Genomic DNA, 17,926 nt, shown 5'->3' on the forward strand with positions numbered 1-17,926 from the left:
GTAATCGATAGCACTCATCCTGGAGCCCAACCAGAAGGTAAATTCTCCGGGAACTTCCTCTGTACAGGAGCCATTTAGAATGCAAAGGTCTAATGGAGCATTTGAACCATACATAGTCCAGAGTAATTGCCGATATTATCTTTTGATTGTCACATATTTATTGAAGAAAGGGGAGCCTTGTCAGGGGAACAGGTATTGAGGTGAGAGAACAGTGCTGCATCGTTTGATCCCGCTCTGGTATTGAAATCTCCCCCCCCCCCCATTAGTACATACTTGGGCAGGGCAGTCACAATTAGGCCTCTAGTGTAAGACTCCATGTCTGACCAAGTCTTGTTTATCTGGGAGCAACGGCGTTTTGGGGGTGTATATATACACTCAGAAGTAGAATACTACAGTGGTTAAATTTGATTTTTGTTGCCGCTGTAAGCCGATCTAGAGGAGTGAGGTTGGTTATGGACAAATGAGGCTTGTGGAGATAAAAAAGACGCATAAGCCGCCCTTTGGTCGCCCTTTCTTTTCACTGGGGAAAGCGAGTAACTGATGCGCTGTGAATCCATTTAATTCTCTAATGTCCAGTGCCCAAGCCTCTTGCAGAATAATGTCAAATTTGGATACATAGTTTATAAATGATTCATTCCCACTCTTGCTTTTCCACCCAGCAATATTCCATGACAGGATGGAGAGACTTCGCTGAGGGGTCAGGAGTCAATCTGTGCCATCAGTTGGGCACTGGTGGTTGGTGTGCAGGAGAAATCTAGGTGGACATATTCAGCTAGGGGAAGAGTAGGTGGATCCAGTCCCTGTTCAGCAGGTGAATATATTTTAGGCTGAGTCAAAAGCACCTCTGAAGAGTCAGACGGTATATTTTTCACTGGTAGCATCAGCTGAGCCTTATGTGGTGAAAGGCGAGTGGAAACCTGGACACTGTGTGAGCTGTTTCTAGTGTGAGGCCAGCTCTCTGAACTGGCTGCATCTAGTTGAAAAGTAGTGGTGCCTGTGGGAAAGTCTGTGTAAATAGGTCCATTCCAGATTTTCGTACCGTAGGATGCCTTTCTTTGGGTGATGGTTTATTGTTAAAAATATTAAATCCACTTGTTGACTGTCTATCTGATGTCTGGGTACTCTCTGCCACCTTAGGGGACCTTGAAGGAATAATAAGTTGACTGTTAATGTTACTAATATGGTTTGTAAAGTGTGAGGAGTGAGCTCCCAGGATCTTTCTACTGTCAAATAAGGAACCTCGCCTAGCCTTTACATCTCTCCATTTAGTATTTATGTCAGTGGAGTTTGCGGAGTGCGTATCCGAGAGCATCGTGGCCTCTGATGTTTCAAGGTGAAGCGACTCCCTTTGATAAATTCTTAAAACTTCAGTGGGATGGTTAGACACAAGGCGAGAATTTGCAGTGTGATCACTCAAGGACGTATCCACGGGAGCCTTACCATCATGGCATTTTTGGTGAGCAGCACAGAAGCCCCCGCAGAGCAAGGGGTGAATAGTAGGATTGTGAAAAACTCTGATGGGGGAGATATGGAATCTGGACAGAAAAGTCTCCATTCTAAACAGCATAAGGGGAATTACAGCCTGTTTGAAAGTGAGTAGAACTCCCTTCTGATTAAATTTTGCAGGGAGCCAGTCAATCTATATGGCAGGGCTGGCAGCGAAGGAGTTGACTCAGGGAAAGAATCACCACCTTTTGTGGGAGCCATTGGTCACTATTAACTCTATTCGGAGCAATCTGCAGTAACACCTGCGTGTTCTGAAAAATCCAGATAGAAGTAGGTTTGTTTAATGCTCTAGCCTTTCCCACTGTAATGGGACTGTTGTTTATATGCTGCAGCAAGGGGCTTCAGAGCCCTTCTGAGTCTGGTTTAGTTTCTGTATTTCCTTGAATTCTAACTGGTAATTTAGATGAGCCCACAGATTAATGTGATCATATTATGCTAGTAGTCATTCATCTGCACTGGATGCCAATCCATTTCCGGGCCCAATTCAAAGTGCTGATATTAACATTCAAAGCCCTAAGCAGCTTGGGGCCAGTCTAGCTGAAGGGCCGTGTCCTCCCATATGCACCAGCTGGGACGCTAAGATCAGCTTCAGCTTCTGCGGGAGCCCCTGCCAAGGAAGTGAGGTGGGGCACCTCAGTTATGGAATGAGCTTCCCAGAGAGGTTTGTCTGGTGCCTACATTGTGCCTGTTTTGGTGCCAGGTGAAGACCTTTTTATTCTCCCAGGCATTTTAGTTTTTCAGTTTGTATTTTAAAATTTTGTGAGCTTCTGTTTGGTTATTTTTATTTTTATATTGTGGTTTTAAAGTTTTATATTTATATTCTATATTGTATTTTATCATCTGTATTTTATTATCCTGTATTTTATTGCTTTAATTTTTGTGAACCACCCAGAGAGCTTTGGCTATTGGGCAGTATAAAAATGTAATAAAACAAACAAACAAATACATTGTCTGCAGCTAGAAAAACAGACATACTCTCTGATGTGTCAAGGAAATCAGCAGCAGCATTGTGTTTAAAAAATCATTTCACTGGAGAACCAAAGGCAGAGAAAAACAGGAAACATTGAAGCACAACTGTTCAAAATACAAATGAAACCTTAAAGACAACCAAATTTGCAGTTCCAAAGCCCCAATAGCAATTTCACGCATAGGGAATAGCTCTAAATTGCTGTATCGCTATACTGATAGCGCTATAGTGATATACCGATTTAGAGCTATTCCGTATGGGTGATACCGCAGTATGGCTCTATCTAGCTGTGGAAGTCTTTGCAGGTCATTTTAATGGTTTCAGCAAACTGACTTGTCCTTTCTTCTACATATTTGGCTTTTGGCTTGTGCTTTGATGAGAAATCAACATGCATAGCACAAAATAAACCACACGATTGATTACTGAAGGGCCCCTGACTTAGACGGAAACTGCTTTTGAAGGAGCTGCTCACATGACAGCCCTTCTCTGTAGAAGTTGTGTCTTTCACGTTGAGAAAAAAACTTCCAGCATGCAAGGGGCTCCAGAGGGATCATTACGGATCTTGCTAGGCCTGAGGTATTCCTGGAAGTTACATGCTCTAAAATGGGGCTGCACTGCTTGTGGCTCTCTGGAAGTTGTTGAACTACTTCATTCTGAACTATGCTGACTGGGGCTGATGGGAGTCGGGAGTCAACCACATTGGAAGGGCCAGAGGTTCCGTAGTCCTATCAATAGGTACCTGACTTTTTCACTTCCACAGGTCTTGGTGCAGGATTTAATTTGTGCAAGGGTCCACGAGGCTTCACCCCAACTGGTTTTCTGTGCCAGCGCTGAACCTGGAACCATATGAGTGGGTGCAAAATGCATTTCCTTTACAGTTCAGAGCGTGGTATTTCCAGCCAGAAACATTTTATAGAAATTAAACACCGGGTGGTAACGGGCTGGGATCGTCAATTCAGTCACGACGGACAGCGCTGTTCTTCGTTTACACGCCACACGCACTGTTGCCGAGGCGCTGGCGGGCCGCCGTGTCGTCCCTCTAATCCCGCGCTACAGTCACTGGCGCGCGCGCTGCGGGCTGGAGGCGAGCCCCGCTGGGGCAGGCGCGCGGCCTCCTTCAGGCGGCGTTCGATGGCCGCCCTGCGGGGGCGCGGGGCGGCGGCAGACACGTCGGGGAAGGCGCGAGGGACACCCGCCCGGGGGAGCCCGTCGCAGGCTCGCAGAGCGCGTAACGCCGGGGGCTCGCATCCACCCGCGCCGCGCCCGCGATCGAAGCCGGGCCGTGCGATCGCGGGGGCGGCGGGCCGGCGGGCGGCGGGCCGTTCCCGGCACTAGGTGGCGGCAGAGGCCAGGACGGCGCCGCGCGCGCGGCGGGCCCCCGGGCGGCGCAGGCGTCTTCCCGGCGACGCCCTGCCCGGCCCCGCCGGCTGGCGGGCGTCACGGGCTTGGGTCCCGGCCGCCGCCGCCGCCCAGCCGGGGAGCCGGCCGGCCCGCCCGCCCGGGCCCCGCCTGGGGAGCGGCAGCCACGCTGAGCGGGGGAGCGCCGCGCCCGGCGCAGCTGCCCGGCCGGGGCGACGGCGCCACCCAGCGGAGCCAGGCCGCCTCTTGGCGCCCGGCGGCGGCGCGCGGGTGGGGGATGCCCTGCGCGGGTGCCTCCGGCCCGGGGGGCCTCGGCGCGCACTCGCCCTTCCGCGCGAGCGGAGCCCCGCCCTTCTCCCCGCGCTGGGAGCCGTGACGGCCGGGGACGAAGCGGGGCTCGCTCGCCCTCCTGTGGACGGAGACCGCGCTGCCGCGGGCGCGGCGGGGACCCTCCACGGCCCCGCCGAGGTCCCCGCGCCTGCCCATGGACGGCAAGTGTGCATTCCGCGGAGCCCGGGGGAGCGTTGGCGGCCGCATCCGCACGCGCGCCCGTGCAGCGTTTTCGGCGACTGGATCATCAGTATAGCCCTTTAACCATAAAGCTGCATTTCCAGCATTACGTTATTAAATTGTGCATTCCAATACAAAATAAATGGGGACCATTTTCCAGATAGTTCCACTGGAAAACCTAAACCATTCCTTTAACACACTCAGCTTTCTTGACAGAAAAGTGGTAAAGTGCTTTTGTATTTCCAGCGCCACCCGGACCTCACAGAGTCCTTGGAAGCAGGGTGAGGGGTGGAGGGGAGCAACATTCAGCAAGCATAATACTGTAATAATTTTGAAAGCACTGCTAAGAGTGCAGTAACGGGGACGTGTGTGTTTGCTGAATTTCTGCCTGTTAGCAGCTGTTAAGGGTGCAGGAAATAAGCAATAGCCCCCTTTTAAAAGTGTGTGTGTGTGTGTGTGTGTGAAGACCCATACAGGTTAATTGCCCCTTATCTGTGTCCCACATGGGTCTCTGATAATTTATGTCAAGTTTTTATAAGTGAAAATGACTCACATTTTGAACATTCCTCTTCTCCACGCACATTCGACCCACCAGCCTACTAAACTTACGTGTAGTTGACCTGGTCTTGCCTTTCTGAGTTGCAACTGGGCTAGAATCTTACCAGAATTTCTGGTAAATTTCCTTTTAAGGCAGCTGTCAGAACAGAAGAATGGCAAACGATAAAAAGCCTGCGTGTCCAATGCTTTGATTTCTCTGCTTTCTAAAATATACCTTTTTTTAAGAAAGGAAAAGAAAGTAGAGAAGACTACTCTGCACATGTTCAAAGCCACTGTGTTTAGGTTGACCTTTAAACCATCGCTTTCTGTCGGAAGGGCACTCAGCATGTCTTTGCTTTGCAGGTCCTTAAAATACATCTGCTGTCAAGAGACTGAGATGCCAGAGTCTTCGGAAATAAAAAGCTGGCAACCTTGCGTTCGCTGTGCGATGGGCGCGTGCGTCCCGTCTTTCGCCCAAAAAGATTTGGAAGGGGACTATGTTTGAGCACCTCTCTGTGCTCTCTAGTTGCTCCAGCCTTAGGCGGCGCAATGCAGTCCGCTGTCACTGGGTGCCACTATTCACGGCATAGGCAAAAAAGAGGTTTGTGGCATTTAAAAAAGGCAAACGGATGCATTCTGGCGCAAACCAGCCTTCATCAACCCAGCACCCTCCAGATGGACCATTTATTGCGCTTTTATACTGCCCAATAGCCAAAGGGCGCCAGGTGTGCTGGACGCCCACCATTCCCGGCCAGCACATCGGCTCGGGGACCATGTGTAGTTTGCCCCTAAAGACCAACAGCGTGAGCTACAAAACAAGAGCGCAGCCACCCCTCCGTTCCTCTCTGGAGGGGAAGCCTGTCTGAAGACAGCGCCTGGCTGCAACCACCCCCTTCCAAACTCGGGTGTAAATGGCACGCAGAAAACACAGTGGAGTGGGGCCGATTTGCGCTGGATCGGCTGCGCTGGCAGAAACGGAATCCCTCGGCCCCGCTTCCCCATGACGGCCCCTCCCGCGCCATGGACGTGCTGGACGCGTCTGCAGATTCCGCTAGTGGGGTGAGCTGGCGTGTGCGCGGGTAAGGGGGTCCCCCAAGCCGGGCGGAGGGGCGGCCCTGTCGTGGAGGGCAGGTCCTGGATCCGGCCTGGTGCGCGCGCCCGCAAAAGCCGCCCTCCGTGCTCCTGGCGGCGTGCGGCCCCGCGCGCGGGGGAGGAGTCGGGGCAGTGGGCATCCTGCTGCACGGATGCGCCGCGGGGAGCGCGGGCTGGCCACCGAAGCGTGCGCGCAGCGCCCACCGACGCCGTGGTGAGCCGGGCGCGCGCCGCGGATCGCGAGGGCCGGCGTTTCGGGACGCCAGAGGGGGCCCCTGGGCCCACAGCGCCGGGCCATCGGGCTCGGCGGCAGCTGCGCTGAGCGGCGGCAGCCCCGGGCTCCCCGCGCCCCGACAGGCGGCCCGGCCCTTCCCCAGCCGCGCGCCACGACCGGGCCGCGGGGCCCTTTGGCGCGAAGCCCGCGCTCCCGGCCCGGAGGCTTCGGCGGCGACCGCGCCAGCGCGCCTCTGCCGGAGCGCGGAGCGTCCGCGCACGTCTCCGCCGGGACGCGCAGCCTGGCCCAGCGCGCCGCCCGGCCCTCGGCGCTCCGCGGCAGCGCGCAGACCCGCCGCCCGGCTCGCCGCGCCTCGCCGCGCGCTCCGGCGCCTCCCCCAGAGCCCGCCGCGCCGCCCGTGGCCGGCAGGGGGCGCCCCGCGCGCGCGGCGGGCGGGGCGAGGGCGGGCGCGGCGGGCGGAGTCGCGGCGAGCGGGACGCGGACCCAGCGGGCGCAGCGCCGCAGCCGCAGCCGGTCGCCAGCCGGTCCTCGGGGCCGCGCCGGACGCAGCGCGCCCCGCGCCTGACCCGCGCCGCAGCCCGGAGCCGGCGGGCGGGCTGGGCGCGGCTGGGCGGCCCTCCCCGCTCCCGCTCCCGCTCCCGCGCGGGCGGCTCCTGCAGGACCCTGGACAGAAGCCGCGGCCGGCGGAGGAGCGCGCCGCGCGGTGGGTGCGCCGGGCGCCTCGGCTGCGCGGGCGGGCGGGCGGCCGGCAGGCGCAGGCTGCGCGGCCGCAGAGGGCAGGCGCCCTGCCCGCGGGCCCTGTGCGCCTGAGCGGGGGCGGCGCCGCCCCCGGGGAGGCGGCCAGCCTTCGCGGCGCTCCCGGGCGCGCCGGCTCCGCCGCGGCGAAGCCCTGCGCGCGCCCCGCCCGGCGGCGCAGCACAGAGGCGCGCGTGTCGCGCTGCTGGCGCGGCAGCGGCGGGGCCCTTCCGAGCGCGGGGGCGGGCTTGGCGCGCCGCGGGGGAGAGCGGCCCTCACCGCGACCCTTTTGCCGTTGGCAGGTCGGAGCCCAGCCGCCGAGGCCGTGGCGCAGGGCCGGGCCGTCGACGCCGGCGCCCCGCCCGGGCCCTGACAGCGCGCCGCCCGCGCCCCGCGCCCCGCGCCGAGCGGCGGCCCCCCGCGCGCGCGCGCCATGGGCGCCGTGCTGTCGCTGTCGCCCAGCTACCGGAAGGCGACCCTCTTCGAGGGCGGCCCGGCCGCGGTGGGCCATTACACGGCCGTCCAGAACAGCAAGAACGCCAAGGAGAAGAGCCTCAAGCGCCACTCCATCATCGCGGTGCTGCCCTGGAAGCGCATGGTGGCGGCCTCCGCCCGGAAGAAGAGCGCCAAGAAGGTGCAGCCCAACAGCAGTTACCAGAGCAACGTCACCCACCTGAACAACGAGAACCTGAAGAAGTCCCTCTCCTGCGCCAACCTCGCCACCTTCGCCCAGAACCAGAGTGCCCAGCCGCCGGCCGCCGACAGCCAGATCTCTAGCTCCAAGAGCACCCTCTCCTCCCTAAAGAAGACCCCCCACCCCAACGCCAACTTAGCCGGCACCCCCAAGCGAGTCATTGTCCAAGCCTCGACTAGCGAATTGCTGCGATGCCTGGGCGAATTCCTCTGCCGACGGTGCTACCGCCTGAAGCACCTCTCCCCCACTGATCCAGTCCTGTGGCTCAGGAGTGTTGATCGGTCCCTCCTTCTGCAAGGCTGGCAGGACCAAGGCTTCGTCACCCCAGCCAATGTTGTCTTTCTATACATGCTTTGCCGGGACGTCATCTCTTCTGAAGTAGCCACAGATCATGAACTTCAAGCTGTCTTACTTACCTGCCTCTATCTCTCTTATTCCTACATGGGCAATGAGATCTCCTACCCTCTGAAGCCCTTCCTGGTGGAGAGCTGTAAAGAGGCCTTTTGGGATCGCTGTCTATCAATCATTAACCTCATGAGTCCCAAAATGTTGCAGATCAATGCTGACCCACACTATTTCACTCAGGTCTTTGCTGACCTGAAGAACGAGAGCAGCCAGGAAGAGAAGAACAGGCTGCTCATTGGCCTGGACCGGTGAGCATAGCTCACTGCCGTTTGGATGAAGGGGGACAGTACGTTTCCCTTCTTTTATGTGGTTTTTGTTTTTAAAACAAACCAGAACACAAAGGTGAGGCTGGACAGGCCCGAGAAAGGACAAGAAGCCACAATTCTTCTCCACCATTTTATTGGCTTGGCTTCTTGGAAGCAAAACTAACAAAGGTGATGGGGACTGGCTGTTTGGTTTTCTGTTTCACTGCGCATGGCGGATATGGCTTCCTCTCCACTTGTTGTAAACAATGAGAGGGTGCGCAGGAGTGGGGAACAAAGCCAGCAATGCAAAACCATGCCACCCCTTCACCCACTGCTCTTGCCTAAAAGATCTGTGAACTGGGGAGAATCATCTTGCACCTCTTAATTCCTCACAGTGGATTGCAGAGGAGAGAACAGCATGTATGGTCTATAAGAAGAAATAGGGAACCAATCTACGGGATTTTCCAGCACCTGGTATTCCAGAAAAGAGATCAAAGAGTGGGATTTACTTTTTCATTTAAATGTAATTACTTTGCATGCCAAGTTGAGCAAAATGACACCAGCGTAGTATTGGCCTCTAAAATCGACTCTTTGTTGCATGAAAAGAAGAGCACCGGAAGTGGGCAAGGAAAAGGCAAGCGTATACCAGACACACCCATGCCCTTGTGTACGTTATCACCTCTCCCCACTCTCTTCACTGCGGGCCAGCATCTTGGGCTCCATGAGGCTCTCTCTGAACATCACTGCCCAAGGGCCAAGGTGAGATTTGGGATAATTTCCTGTTAAAGTACAGAAGAAAAATAAAACAAGGTAGCAAATAAGAAATGGGGACAGATATTCAAGCTGGCCCCGGGGGTGGGTGGGTGGATGGTATTAATTTTACTGGCAAGTTGTTTGGGTAGGTGTTTGATAGGTTTGAGGTGGGATGTTTTTGGCATAGTATAACTTGGCTGTTTCAGAATGGGGTGATCATGAGTCTGTTGAGGCTTTCTGAACAGCTGAAATAACAGCCCCTTGTCCAGTTCATTTTACTGGAAAATGTAAGGGTCATGCCAATTGCATTCTTACTGACAGTACCTAAGTTTTGGATTTGGTGCTGAATCCCAAAACACAACTGATATTCTTTGTTGTGGGTTCCTCCTGCCCCATCCAGGAGTGGAAAATTCCTGGGCATTTAGCCAGCCAGCCAGTCACCCACTTTATGAAAAACAACAACAGACCAACAGTCCCAATAATAAAACAAGAGATCATTCACTACAATTTTGAGAACAGATAATTGCTAAAGAAAAGTTGTAACGTAGAACTGCAGCACATACACAATGAACATATATTTTGCATATTCTGTAGATTTATATTGCAAATATTTCTCTTTAGTCACAAATCTATTCTCAAAAGCATAGTTTCCTCCCCTTTTAGATCCAATTATATGCCAGCACCTAAGAATTTCAATATTTTTACCCACCCTTGGCACCTAAACATTTGATGTAGTCTCCTAAACATTTGATTCTGAAGTGTAGGAATCTTAATTTTGTTTAGCTTTCCAGTTCCCCAAAAGGAAGAGTCTTAAGACTTTCTGATCAGATAGCTTCAGGGATGGTAAATGTATATAAACCATGTTGAGAGAGGGACATAAAACCCTACACTGAATTTTGCTCAGTTAATGACAATGTGTATGAAATGCTAATAGTCTAGGTCTAGAATTCTGCTGAAGATGTTAACTTCATTTGGCATGGAGATAATCTTCTCCATTTTTAAGTTCTCACAGGCTGGACATGAAAACAGAGAAAATGCTACAACACCCTAGTGTGAAATTGACAAAGGGGAGACATATTCTAGGGCGCTCTTCCTCTCCTTGTGTTATGGATGCTGGCATTCTGGCAGAAGGGCAGGGGGAGGGCTGTGTTGTACTTAATGTCATTAAATAGGGTAGCTCGCACTGAACTTCAAAAGCAGCAAAGCACTATTGGAAATGTAGGAGGAACAGAAAAAGCTGTGAAATTTGAAAAGGTCAAAGCTGAGAGATCTGAGGTGGACAAGAACAGGGATCTTAGCAAATCCAGCAGCTGCTGGGTTTGCGAAGCATGTCCTGCCATTGCCTAAAAGCTGGACAAAAAACTGAGCCATTAGAACAAGGGACACTGACTGTTAAGCACACCTTTGGATCTATGGAAGAAAAATGAGCCTTAATGTCACAAGGAGAGCTTCTTTGTGGTCTCCAGGGTGGATGGGCACATGGGGGTATATAGATCTCCATTGCATTACCATTTGCTGCTCTAAAATGGATGGTACATACATCGTTTCATTTTCCATTATAGACTCCAGTTTCTCTTGCTCATCTTCTTTGCTGACTTCTGGAACACCTTAAAATAGGGGCTGGGCAACTGTGGGGATCCATGGGCTACTTTCAACCCCTGCAACAGGGCTGGTGGAAACAGACTTCCCCACCTCACCTCCTGCTGCTACCACACCGCCAAATTCAGCAGTGGCACAAAACAATCAGCCGTTTGCCACCAGATTTCAGTGGCGAACTGCTATGGAGGGGTAAATCAACAAATATACGTTGTTTAAAAGCTAAATTTGCCCTTTGTAGCCTTCCATAGCAGTTTGCTGCTGAAATTTGGTGACAAATTGCCTTTAAAAAATTTTTTTGCCACCGCTGAGAACTTTGCCACTGCATCAGGGAGCGGTGGGGGTCACATTCAGTCCACGGGGTCCCTGTTGCTCATCACTGCCTTAAAATCTCAGAGTAAATTTTAGTCCTCATCTGGACAAGTAAACAAATCTTTCTTTGGCCTTCCCCATATATACTCATATGATTCCAAAAACATAAGGCTGCAATCCTATGAACACAGTGAGACTTCTCACTGCAATCCTGCATGCATAGGATTGCACTGCATGGGAAGCAAATGTGATTTGGTTGTATACATTGGTGTAAAAAAACCTGTCTTCTTGTCTTTATGGTTTGGATCCAGATTTAGGTGTGTGCAACAGGGCTGGCGGGAACACTTTGCCCCACCCCTCCTCTCCACAGCAGCCCCCCCCCCCAGCCCCCTGAAAATGCTACAGAGAAGGGCAGGGGACCTTGCTGAATGGCATGAGCTGTGGTGTAGTGTGGGGGCAGCGCAAATTTCCCCAAACTGGGCAGAGGCACCTTCTGTGCGTCCACGGAAAGAAGATCCAACCCTATGTATTTATTGTTTTATGATAGGAAAAAAAGGAACAACTTATATACTTGAGGACACAAGAGCAATGAATGCGATTTGAATATGCTGCTAATATGTTTAGAACAAAATCTATGCTAACTATGGGGGGGGGGAGATCCTTCTTCTGTTCTTTCATAATGGATTTACAGTAATGTTATGCATGCCAAAAGCAGCATTGTGTATCTTTTGACAAGGCAAAACCATAGAACAGCTGACTGTAAAAAAACAAAAAAACATTACAATAAGTCACCATGCGCAAATGTCAAGCTCCCGCTGCCACCCAGGCCTGAGGCCCTTCAAATCAGTATGTTCAATCTCAAGATGTCAGGATCTTTTCTGATCTTAACTATACGCAGTTCTTAAGAGTTTAGTCTGTTCTGAACCACTGTTTAAAAGCATTCAAAAGGAAAAATAACTGGAAAAGTGTGCCATTTTTTCAATTGAAATTCATAACTGTACATGTTTTGGAGGGAGGAGAAAACGAAAACCTGCTAAATTCTACATGTCCGTGTATGTTAAGGGTTTTGGATTTTTTTAAAATGTGCAATCTCTTCTGTAAGTATTTGTTGACCAAAACCGGTATTATGATTGCTTATTATTACTTAAATTAATTTATAATGGTCTCTTTTTTGTATGTATGTGTATTATAGTGTGTTTGTAAGTATGTGAGGTTTATAAATATGAGAAGACTGTCACAGAGGTGTGTGTGCCTGTAACTTAATGCCCTCCTATTTTTATTTATTTTTGTACTGTGCTGATTAAAAATAAAATGCACTGACCATCCATTACATTGCCAGTTTCCAAAGGAGATTTTTTGTAATGCTGTTGTGTGATGGTGGGAGGGAAGTGTTGTTGATGATGAAGACAGTTGTAAATAGCAGGGCCATAGGAATATCACTGGATTTATTTTGGTGAAAGAAGATTCAGTTTAACACTTAAGTCAAGGTTAAGTCACTATAATTCACAGGTTTGCTCTCAGATGCTACAGAGTGTACTTCCATTCGCCAGAGGACTGCTGGCCTGTTTTTGGTGGACTACACAGCATTGGCTGGTTGCCAAGATTTTTACAAAGGATTCTGTGAAGAATCAAGGTAGGCCTTGATCAGATTCAGCAAGGCACTTCCCATGTCATATTCTTAAGCAAGAGCACATACTCAAGGTCACTAAAACAATTATGTATGCCTCATTAAGAGACTTCATGCTTGTTACATTCAGAATACATCAGTGGACTTTAGGGGCGATAGTTTTAAGGAGGGAGGGAGCGGGGGAGGGGGAGAGAGAGAGAGGGAGCGGGCCATGTTAGAGTGAGCCACCCTAGCTGTGGGTGGAGCGAGGGAAAAGGAGAAGCAGGTTGGCCAAAAATTCATCACCGCCCTGCCTTGGTCCGTTCTTGAGAAGAGACGCCTCCCGCCCCGGAAGATTCATGAACTGCTTTCCTTGTGCTGCCACATGATGCATGAACCACAAGGTGATTCATAAGAGGAAGACAGTCTTATGCATCCAGCTAATAATGATTTTTGTTCTTTTACAAAAAAATCAGGCTCAGCAATTAATGCAAAAACCTTAAACATATTTGGCCTTTTAGTTAGGAAATGACGCATTTTGTATTTTGTTCAAGAGCCAAAGCTCCATGGGACCCCAGTATACCCAACCAGCTCTATAGGAACTGCGGTTGCCCCATTTATTTTCTCTGACCTGGCAAAAACTTTCCAAGATTTTAGGGCAGTTTTCCCAAGCTTGACTACCAAAGGTCCTTTTAAAAATAGAGATGGTGCGGACAGAACTCTGCAGGAACAGGCATTTATTAATAAATATACTTGCTGCGGAAGAAGAGCAACTTAATTCTCCCTTTCTGTGCTCAAAGTCCAGGTGGGAGGCCAGACATCTTCTAGTGGCAGAATCTTACTCACACAGTGATCCCCACCTCCCCCAGTTTTTTGATACTTTAATTGTATGATTACCTGCTGCAGGACAAACCCCACCCCCACCCCATCCCCCCAGGGCCAAGAAAGCTCACATGAATTGTCTCACCATGGATTGTCCACAAATAATTTGAATCTACCCAGGGTTTGCAATTCAACTACATAAGGAAAATTGCCACATTTTCTGTTTAGACCAGGAGTGAGCAACTCTGGGGGCCTGGGGGCTACTTCCCACCCCCTGGACACCCCCCAATGGCCACACTCCTGCCACTGTTGCAGTGCTGCCCACATTCAGTGGCATGGTGGTAAAAAAATGGGTGGTTTCAGTGGCAAACGTACAGTGGCTTAAAAGGGAAAGTGTAGCTTGTTTTCAAGTTAAATTTGCCCCCTTTAAGCCTCCATCGTGGTTTGCCACTTAAGTGCAGTGGCAAACTGTTGGGATTTTTTTGCCACTGCCACCAGGCTGCTGAATTTGGGTGGTGCATCGGGTCACACTAGAGGTGGGGGGGGTATGTGTGTTGCCCATCCCCGTGTAGAGATCTTAAATGGTCTAAACCATGTAATTAATGACCCATTAATTATACAAATCAAAGCAAACCCAGAAATATGTTTTTGGTGTTTCATTGTGTTTCCTTCATTTCATAATTCTGCTGCAGATTTCAAAAAGCCTGTCAGAGGTGGAAGTACTGGAGAGCAAAAGTGCTTAATGCTGGGAACAACCATTCAGATGCCTGTCCCATATCCGTACATGTATTTTCTTAATTTATTTAAAAGATTTATACCCCCACCTTTCTGAAAAAATAGTTCAAAGTGGCACCATTATTAGGAACATACTGAATATTCTTCAGAGTGCTTTTCCCCCCGAGGGTTACAAATTATTTTAAAAGGTTTTTTGCAATCGTGAGGACTAGAAGCTTAAAGAAAGTATTAGAAAGTTCAGAATTAAAGCAAAACGAATGCTGTTATGTTTCCAAAGTTTTCTATTTGTTTACTCAGTACAAAACAGAGAAGGGTATTGGTATAAATGAGAGTCCTTTGAGTTACTGCAATTAATTATGTAAATAAAAATACATTTTAATTATAACAAGGGTTTGTGTCCACATTTTTATATAAACTACATTTTAAAATATTCATTACATTGTTCCCCCAGGCTTAAAATCAAACATATAATTAAGAAATAGTTAATTCATAGCTAAAACCAAGGAATACACAGACTCTTTGATCTGGTTTGCATGATCACCACGGTGGCTTGTGCATGCCAGGTGCCATTTGTCTAACCACCCACCTGGATACAGCTTGTCATGTTGTTCGAACCTGAACCCGGGTGGCATGGTTTGTTGGAGGGGGAAACAACCCTTAAATAACCCTTGGTCTGATGTTGGGTTATCTGACAATTGAGTAATCACCTGGGCGGGTCAGTAGGCAAATGGTGCCCGGCACGTGGCTTTCTTAACCCACTGATCGTGCAGACTGGCCCGCTCGCGCGCTCTCTCTCTCTCTCTCTCTCTCTCTCTCTCTCTCTCTCTCGTACACACTCATATGAATCAGAAAAGGCACAAATACTGTGTATTTACTTAAATCAAGACAAATACTTCATTACATATGATGTAGCCAATTTTACAAAATTGGAAGGACTTCCTCACCACACAATCTGTTCTGCCATTATTCAAATCCAGCCATCATGTTGGGAACATGCATAAAAGTGCTAATTAGCTTCTGTGGTTAATTTGGCTGCTATCAAAGTGAGAGTTGGGAGGCACACTGGCAATTCAGAGAGAAGACGTGAAAGGGGGGGGGGGCAGGCCCAGTTTGGTATCAGGAACAGGGGATGAAGTACAAGCTCTTCACCTGGCTGGCGAGACTAGTCAAGAGCCGACTTCCTTTTCAGAAGAAAGGACGGGTCAGGCCATCCTGAATACGTGTCAGCACGGAAGTGCTTCACAATATTTGTGGGAATGAACACTGGGATGGATAACAGGAGTCATATAAGCCCATTTTTGTATTTTTCTAGCTGGAATGGGTTAACTTTGAACAGCATTCACCTCCACCCTCTAGTTCTGAAAGATACTTCAATGTGTTATGAGGCTGGGCTCTCCCAATATCCAGGCTGGCTGTAAAACTGACAAGGAAAGGGCTGAAACTTTCTTTCCTGGAGAGCTGCCTCATGAAGCAGGAGGAATCAGCTATCTTGGATAGAGCCAGAGAGTCCCCCTCCTAACATACGAGGCACAGCCAGGAATGGCTCAGGAGCGTGTCAGGACTTCCCCTACCTCTGTTCTCCATGAGGGGTCCAGTTTGTCCAACTATGAATTTGGGAAAGGCTACATTCCATGCTTTAAGAAATGCCACCACCAAGGATGAACAGCCTGAAGCCATTGTCCCTGCCATCCCTGCCCCATCATGTTAGCTGAATCCTCACAGACTCAAATTTGCTTGCTTGCTGGTTTGTTTGCTTATCTGCCGTGGACCTCTTTCAAGTGCACCGGAATAGGATATCTTGTCCTATGCTTCAAGATGCTGGAAGGGCCCCCCATCAGTATCAAATAAAACAGGCTTATTTTGGCACAAGAACAAATAAAAGTTTGTTAACAAGCCTCAGCAGAAATCTGTATAACCAACAAAAGGCAGCTACAAGACTACACGGCAAGGGTGTTGTCAGGTGCTTGGATAAAGCACATTATGCACTAACAGTAGCATTTGAAAGATAATTGTTAAGGAGAATCTGTGCCAGTCATACACAAAAGGGGACTGGGGAAGTTTACAAATACATTTCAAAGCTGGTGTTCTTTCCACCTGTCTGTTGGTGCCCTGGCGAAATCCCCTAGAGCTCTTCCAGGAGCGCAGCACAAGGTTAGCAAGCTGCTCCATTGCACCACAGCAACGAACCCAGAAAAACAGCCCGTGCCCAGGCTGGAGGGTTAGTGCAACATTCAGGGTTCAGACAGAGCCTCCTTGAACAAAAAGATGCGAGGGGGTGGGGCAGCCCCTTGGGAAACTACTGTCAGCCCCACGGCCTGCGTTATGGAGAACCCTCTCTCCCCTGTGGTTCCCATGTAAAGGTGAGGTTTGGTCTTTGTGAAATCCAAAGTGGTCCCCTCCCGCAGAAGATTCTGGTTCCTCAAAATGGAGTCTCAACAATTTATGAGACAGCTATCTTAGGTGTGAGGCAGGGGGAGAACAGGAGGGGCAGAAGGATGTAAAAACCCATTAACAAAAGGCACTTTGGTACAAAATGGCTCAGAAGTCTTTTTAAATTTCATTGCTGGCATCATGGGGTGTGTGTGTGTATGGGGGCAGGGGGGCGGGGGGCATTTTAAGCCCCTGCTCAGTGTAGCTTTAGAGGTGTCTAAATGTGTGCCATAGACAAACATCTTTGCGACCCTCCTCTTCTTCCCCCGCCCCGCAAGATTCAAGGCCCAAGAGGAACGAACGGAAGGCTGCTTCGAGGGGGAGCCGCATTCCTGTCCCCGCCCCCAGCAGGAGCAGTGCTAATTCCCAGGCACACAGAGGATGAAGCCTGTGCGACCCTTGGCGAACGTCGGCTCTGACTGGTTGATTCTGGTCTCCACGGAGATGGTGCGCTTCCGACCATGCATGCTGCACTGGACTGGGTTGGCGATGTTCACTTGCAAGTGGCGTTTTTCACTGTGGGGTGAGACAGAAAGAGGGTTAAATGTGGGGGTGTGGAGAAGAGGGCCCTGCACTCAGCAAGCCTGCGAGGGCCCTGCTCGGCACATTTCACTGTCAAGCACAGGGCCGCCTTGACCCGGAGAGATCCTCTCCGCCATTTCCTAGCAGCTTGGGAGGCCACGACTAACAACAGGGTCAGGGCTGTTTCAGCTACAGTGCTGGCAAGACCATGAGGGCTGCAAGGAGAATCTGGTCCAGGGTGGTCTGAGCATTCCTTGGCAGGAGACCAGTGAAGATGGTGGGCAGAAAAAGCCATTCAGGCTGAGGCAGGTTCTTACAGAGGGCAGAGGCCCTTGCAGCTGACGAGGCAAGTTCTTGCCCACAGAGGCCCCTGCCACAATAAGCCTGCTCCTAGTATTTCCATAGCCTCAAACAGTATGAGTACGTGCAAGTGACTGACTGCAACACAATTCTGAGTGTGCAGGAATCTGGTTTTAAATGTATTCAGGGCTGTGCTGTAAGGATGAGTTACATTTGGGTTTCAACCTTCCTGCAATTTTACGATCACAAGTGTGCTTTATTTGTTCTCTTGTAGACATGGGATAGGATTACACTGTTGGCAGCTTATATAATTGGAATATTAGTTTTTTAAAATGACTCATCCCAGACCCATGCTGGTATATCTAATTAGACAGGAAGTGGTGGTATTGGTGAAGACCTCTCTCGCTTAAAGACAGGACAACTAACCTTTTTAAGCGCAGGAGTTAAAACTGCAATTGGCAAGAATATCCTCCAAGGACAAAGCTTGCTTAGGGCTTCTCCACACAGGGCTTGTATCGTGTGATCAATATTAGTTGCTCACAGACATTTTCAGATCCTTTATATG

At 50.5% G+C, this 17,926-nt stretch overlaps 2 protein-coding genes across 5 annotated transcripts in view; one reads left to right on the plus strand and one right to left on the minus strand.

Annotated features, from left to right (window-relative positions):
- Window positions 1-7,309: 7,309 nt before the first annotated feature.
- Window positions 7,310-14,492, plus strand: CDK5R1 (cyclin dependent kinase 5 regulatory subunit 1). The gene is made up of 3 exons (XM_084804346.1): window positions 7,310-9,044; window positions 12,456-12,579; window positions 14,067-14,492. The coding sequence occupies exon 1, from the start codon at window positions 7,375-7,377 to the stop codon at window positions 8,290-8,292; it is 918 nt and encodes a 305-aa protein (XP_084660472.1). The 5' UTR covers window positions 7,310-7,374; the 3' UTR covers window positions 8,293-9,044; window positions 12,456-12,579; window positions 14,067-14,492.
- The window catches only part of MYO1D (myosin ID), a 279,486-nt gene continuing 275,934 nt past the window's right edge, over window positions 14,375-17,926 (minus strand). For 3 of the 4 annotated variants that reach the window (XM_084804344.1, XM_084804343.1, XM_084804340.1), the window contains one exon: window positions 14,375-17,055. In XM_084804344.1, coding sequence (XP_084660470.1) covers window positions 16,899-17,055 — 157 coding nt within the window. In that variant the 3' untranslated portion in view covers window positions 14,375-16,898. The remainder of the gene's footprint in view (window positions 17,056-17,926) is intronic. The other variant, XM_084804341.1, reaches the window with a different exon arrangement.

Source organism: Heloderma suspectum, chromosome 6 (assembly GCF_057233095.1).
Source record: "Heloderma suspectum isolate Gila_16-S chromosome 6, 16-S_ref, whole genome shotgun sequence".
NCBI classification, from domain to species: domain Eukaryota; kingdom Metazoa; phylum Chordata; class Lepidosauria; order Squamata; family Helodermatidae; genus Heloderma; species Heloderma suspectum.

Bases quoted from the DNA above. Each gene is read 5' to 3' on its own strand.
- CDK5R1 (XM_084804346.1), top strand. From the start codon at position 7,375: ATGGGCGCCGTGCTGTCGCTGTCGCCCAGCTACCGGAAGGCGACCCTC.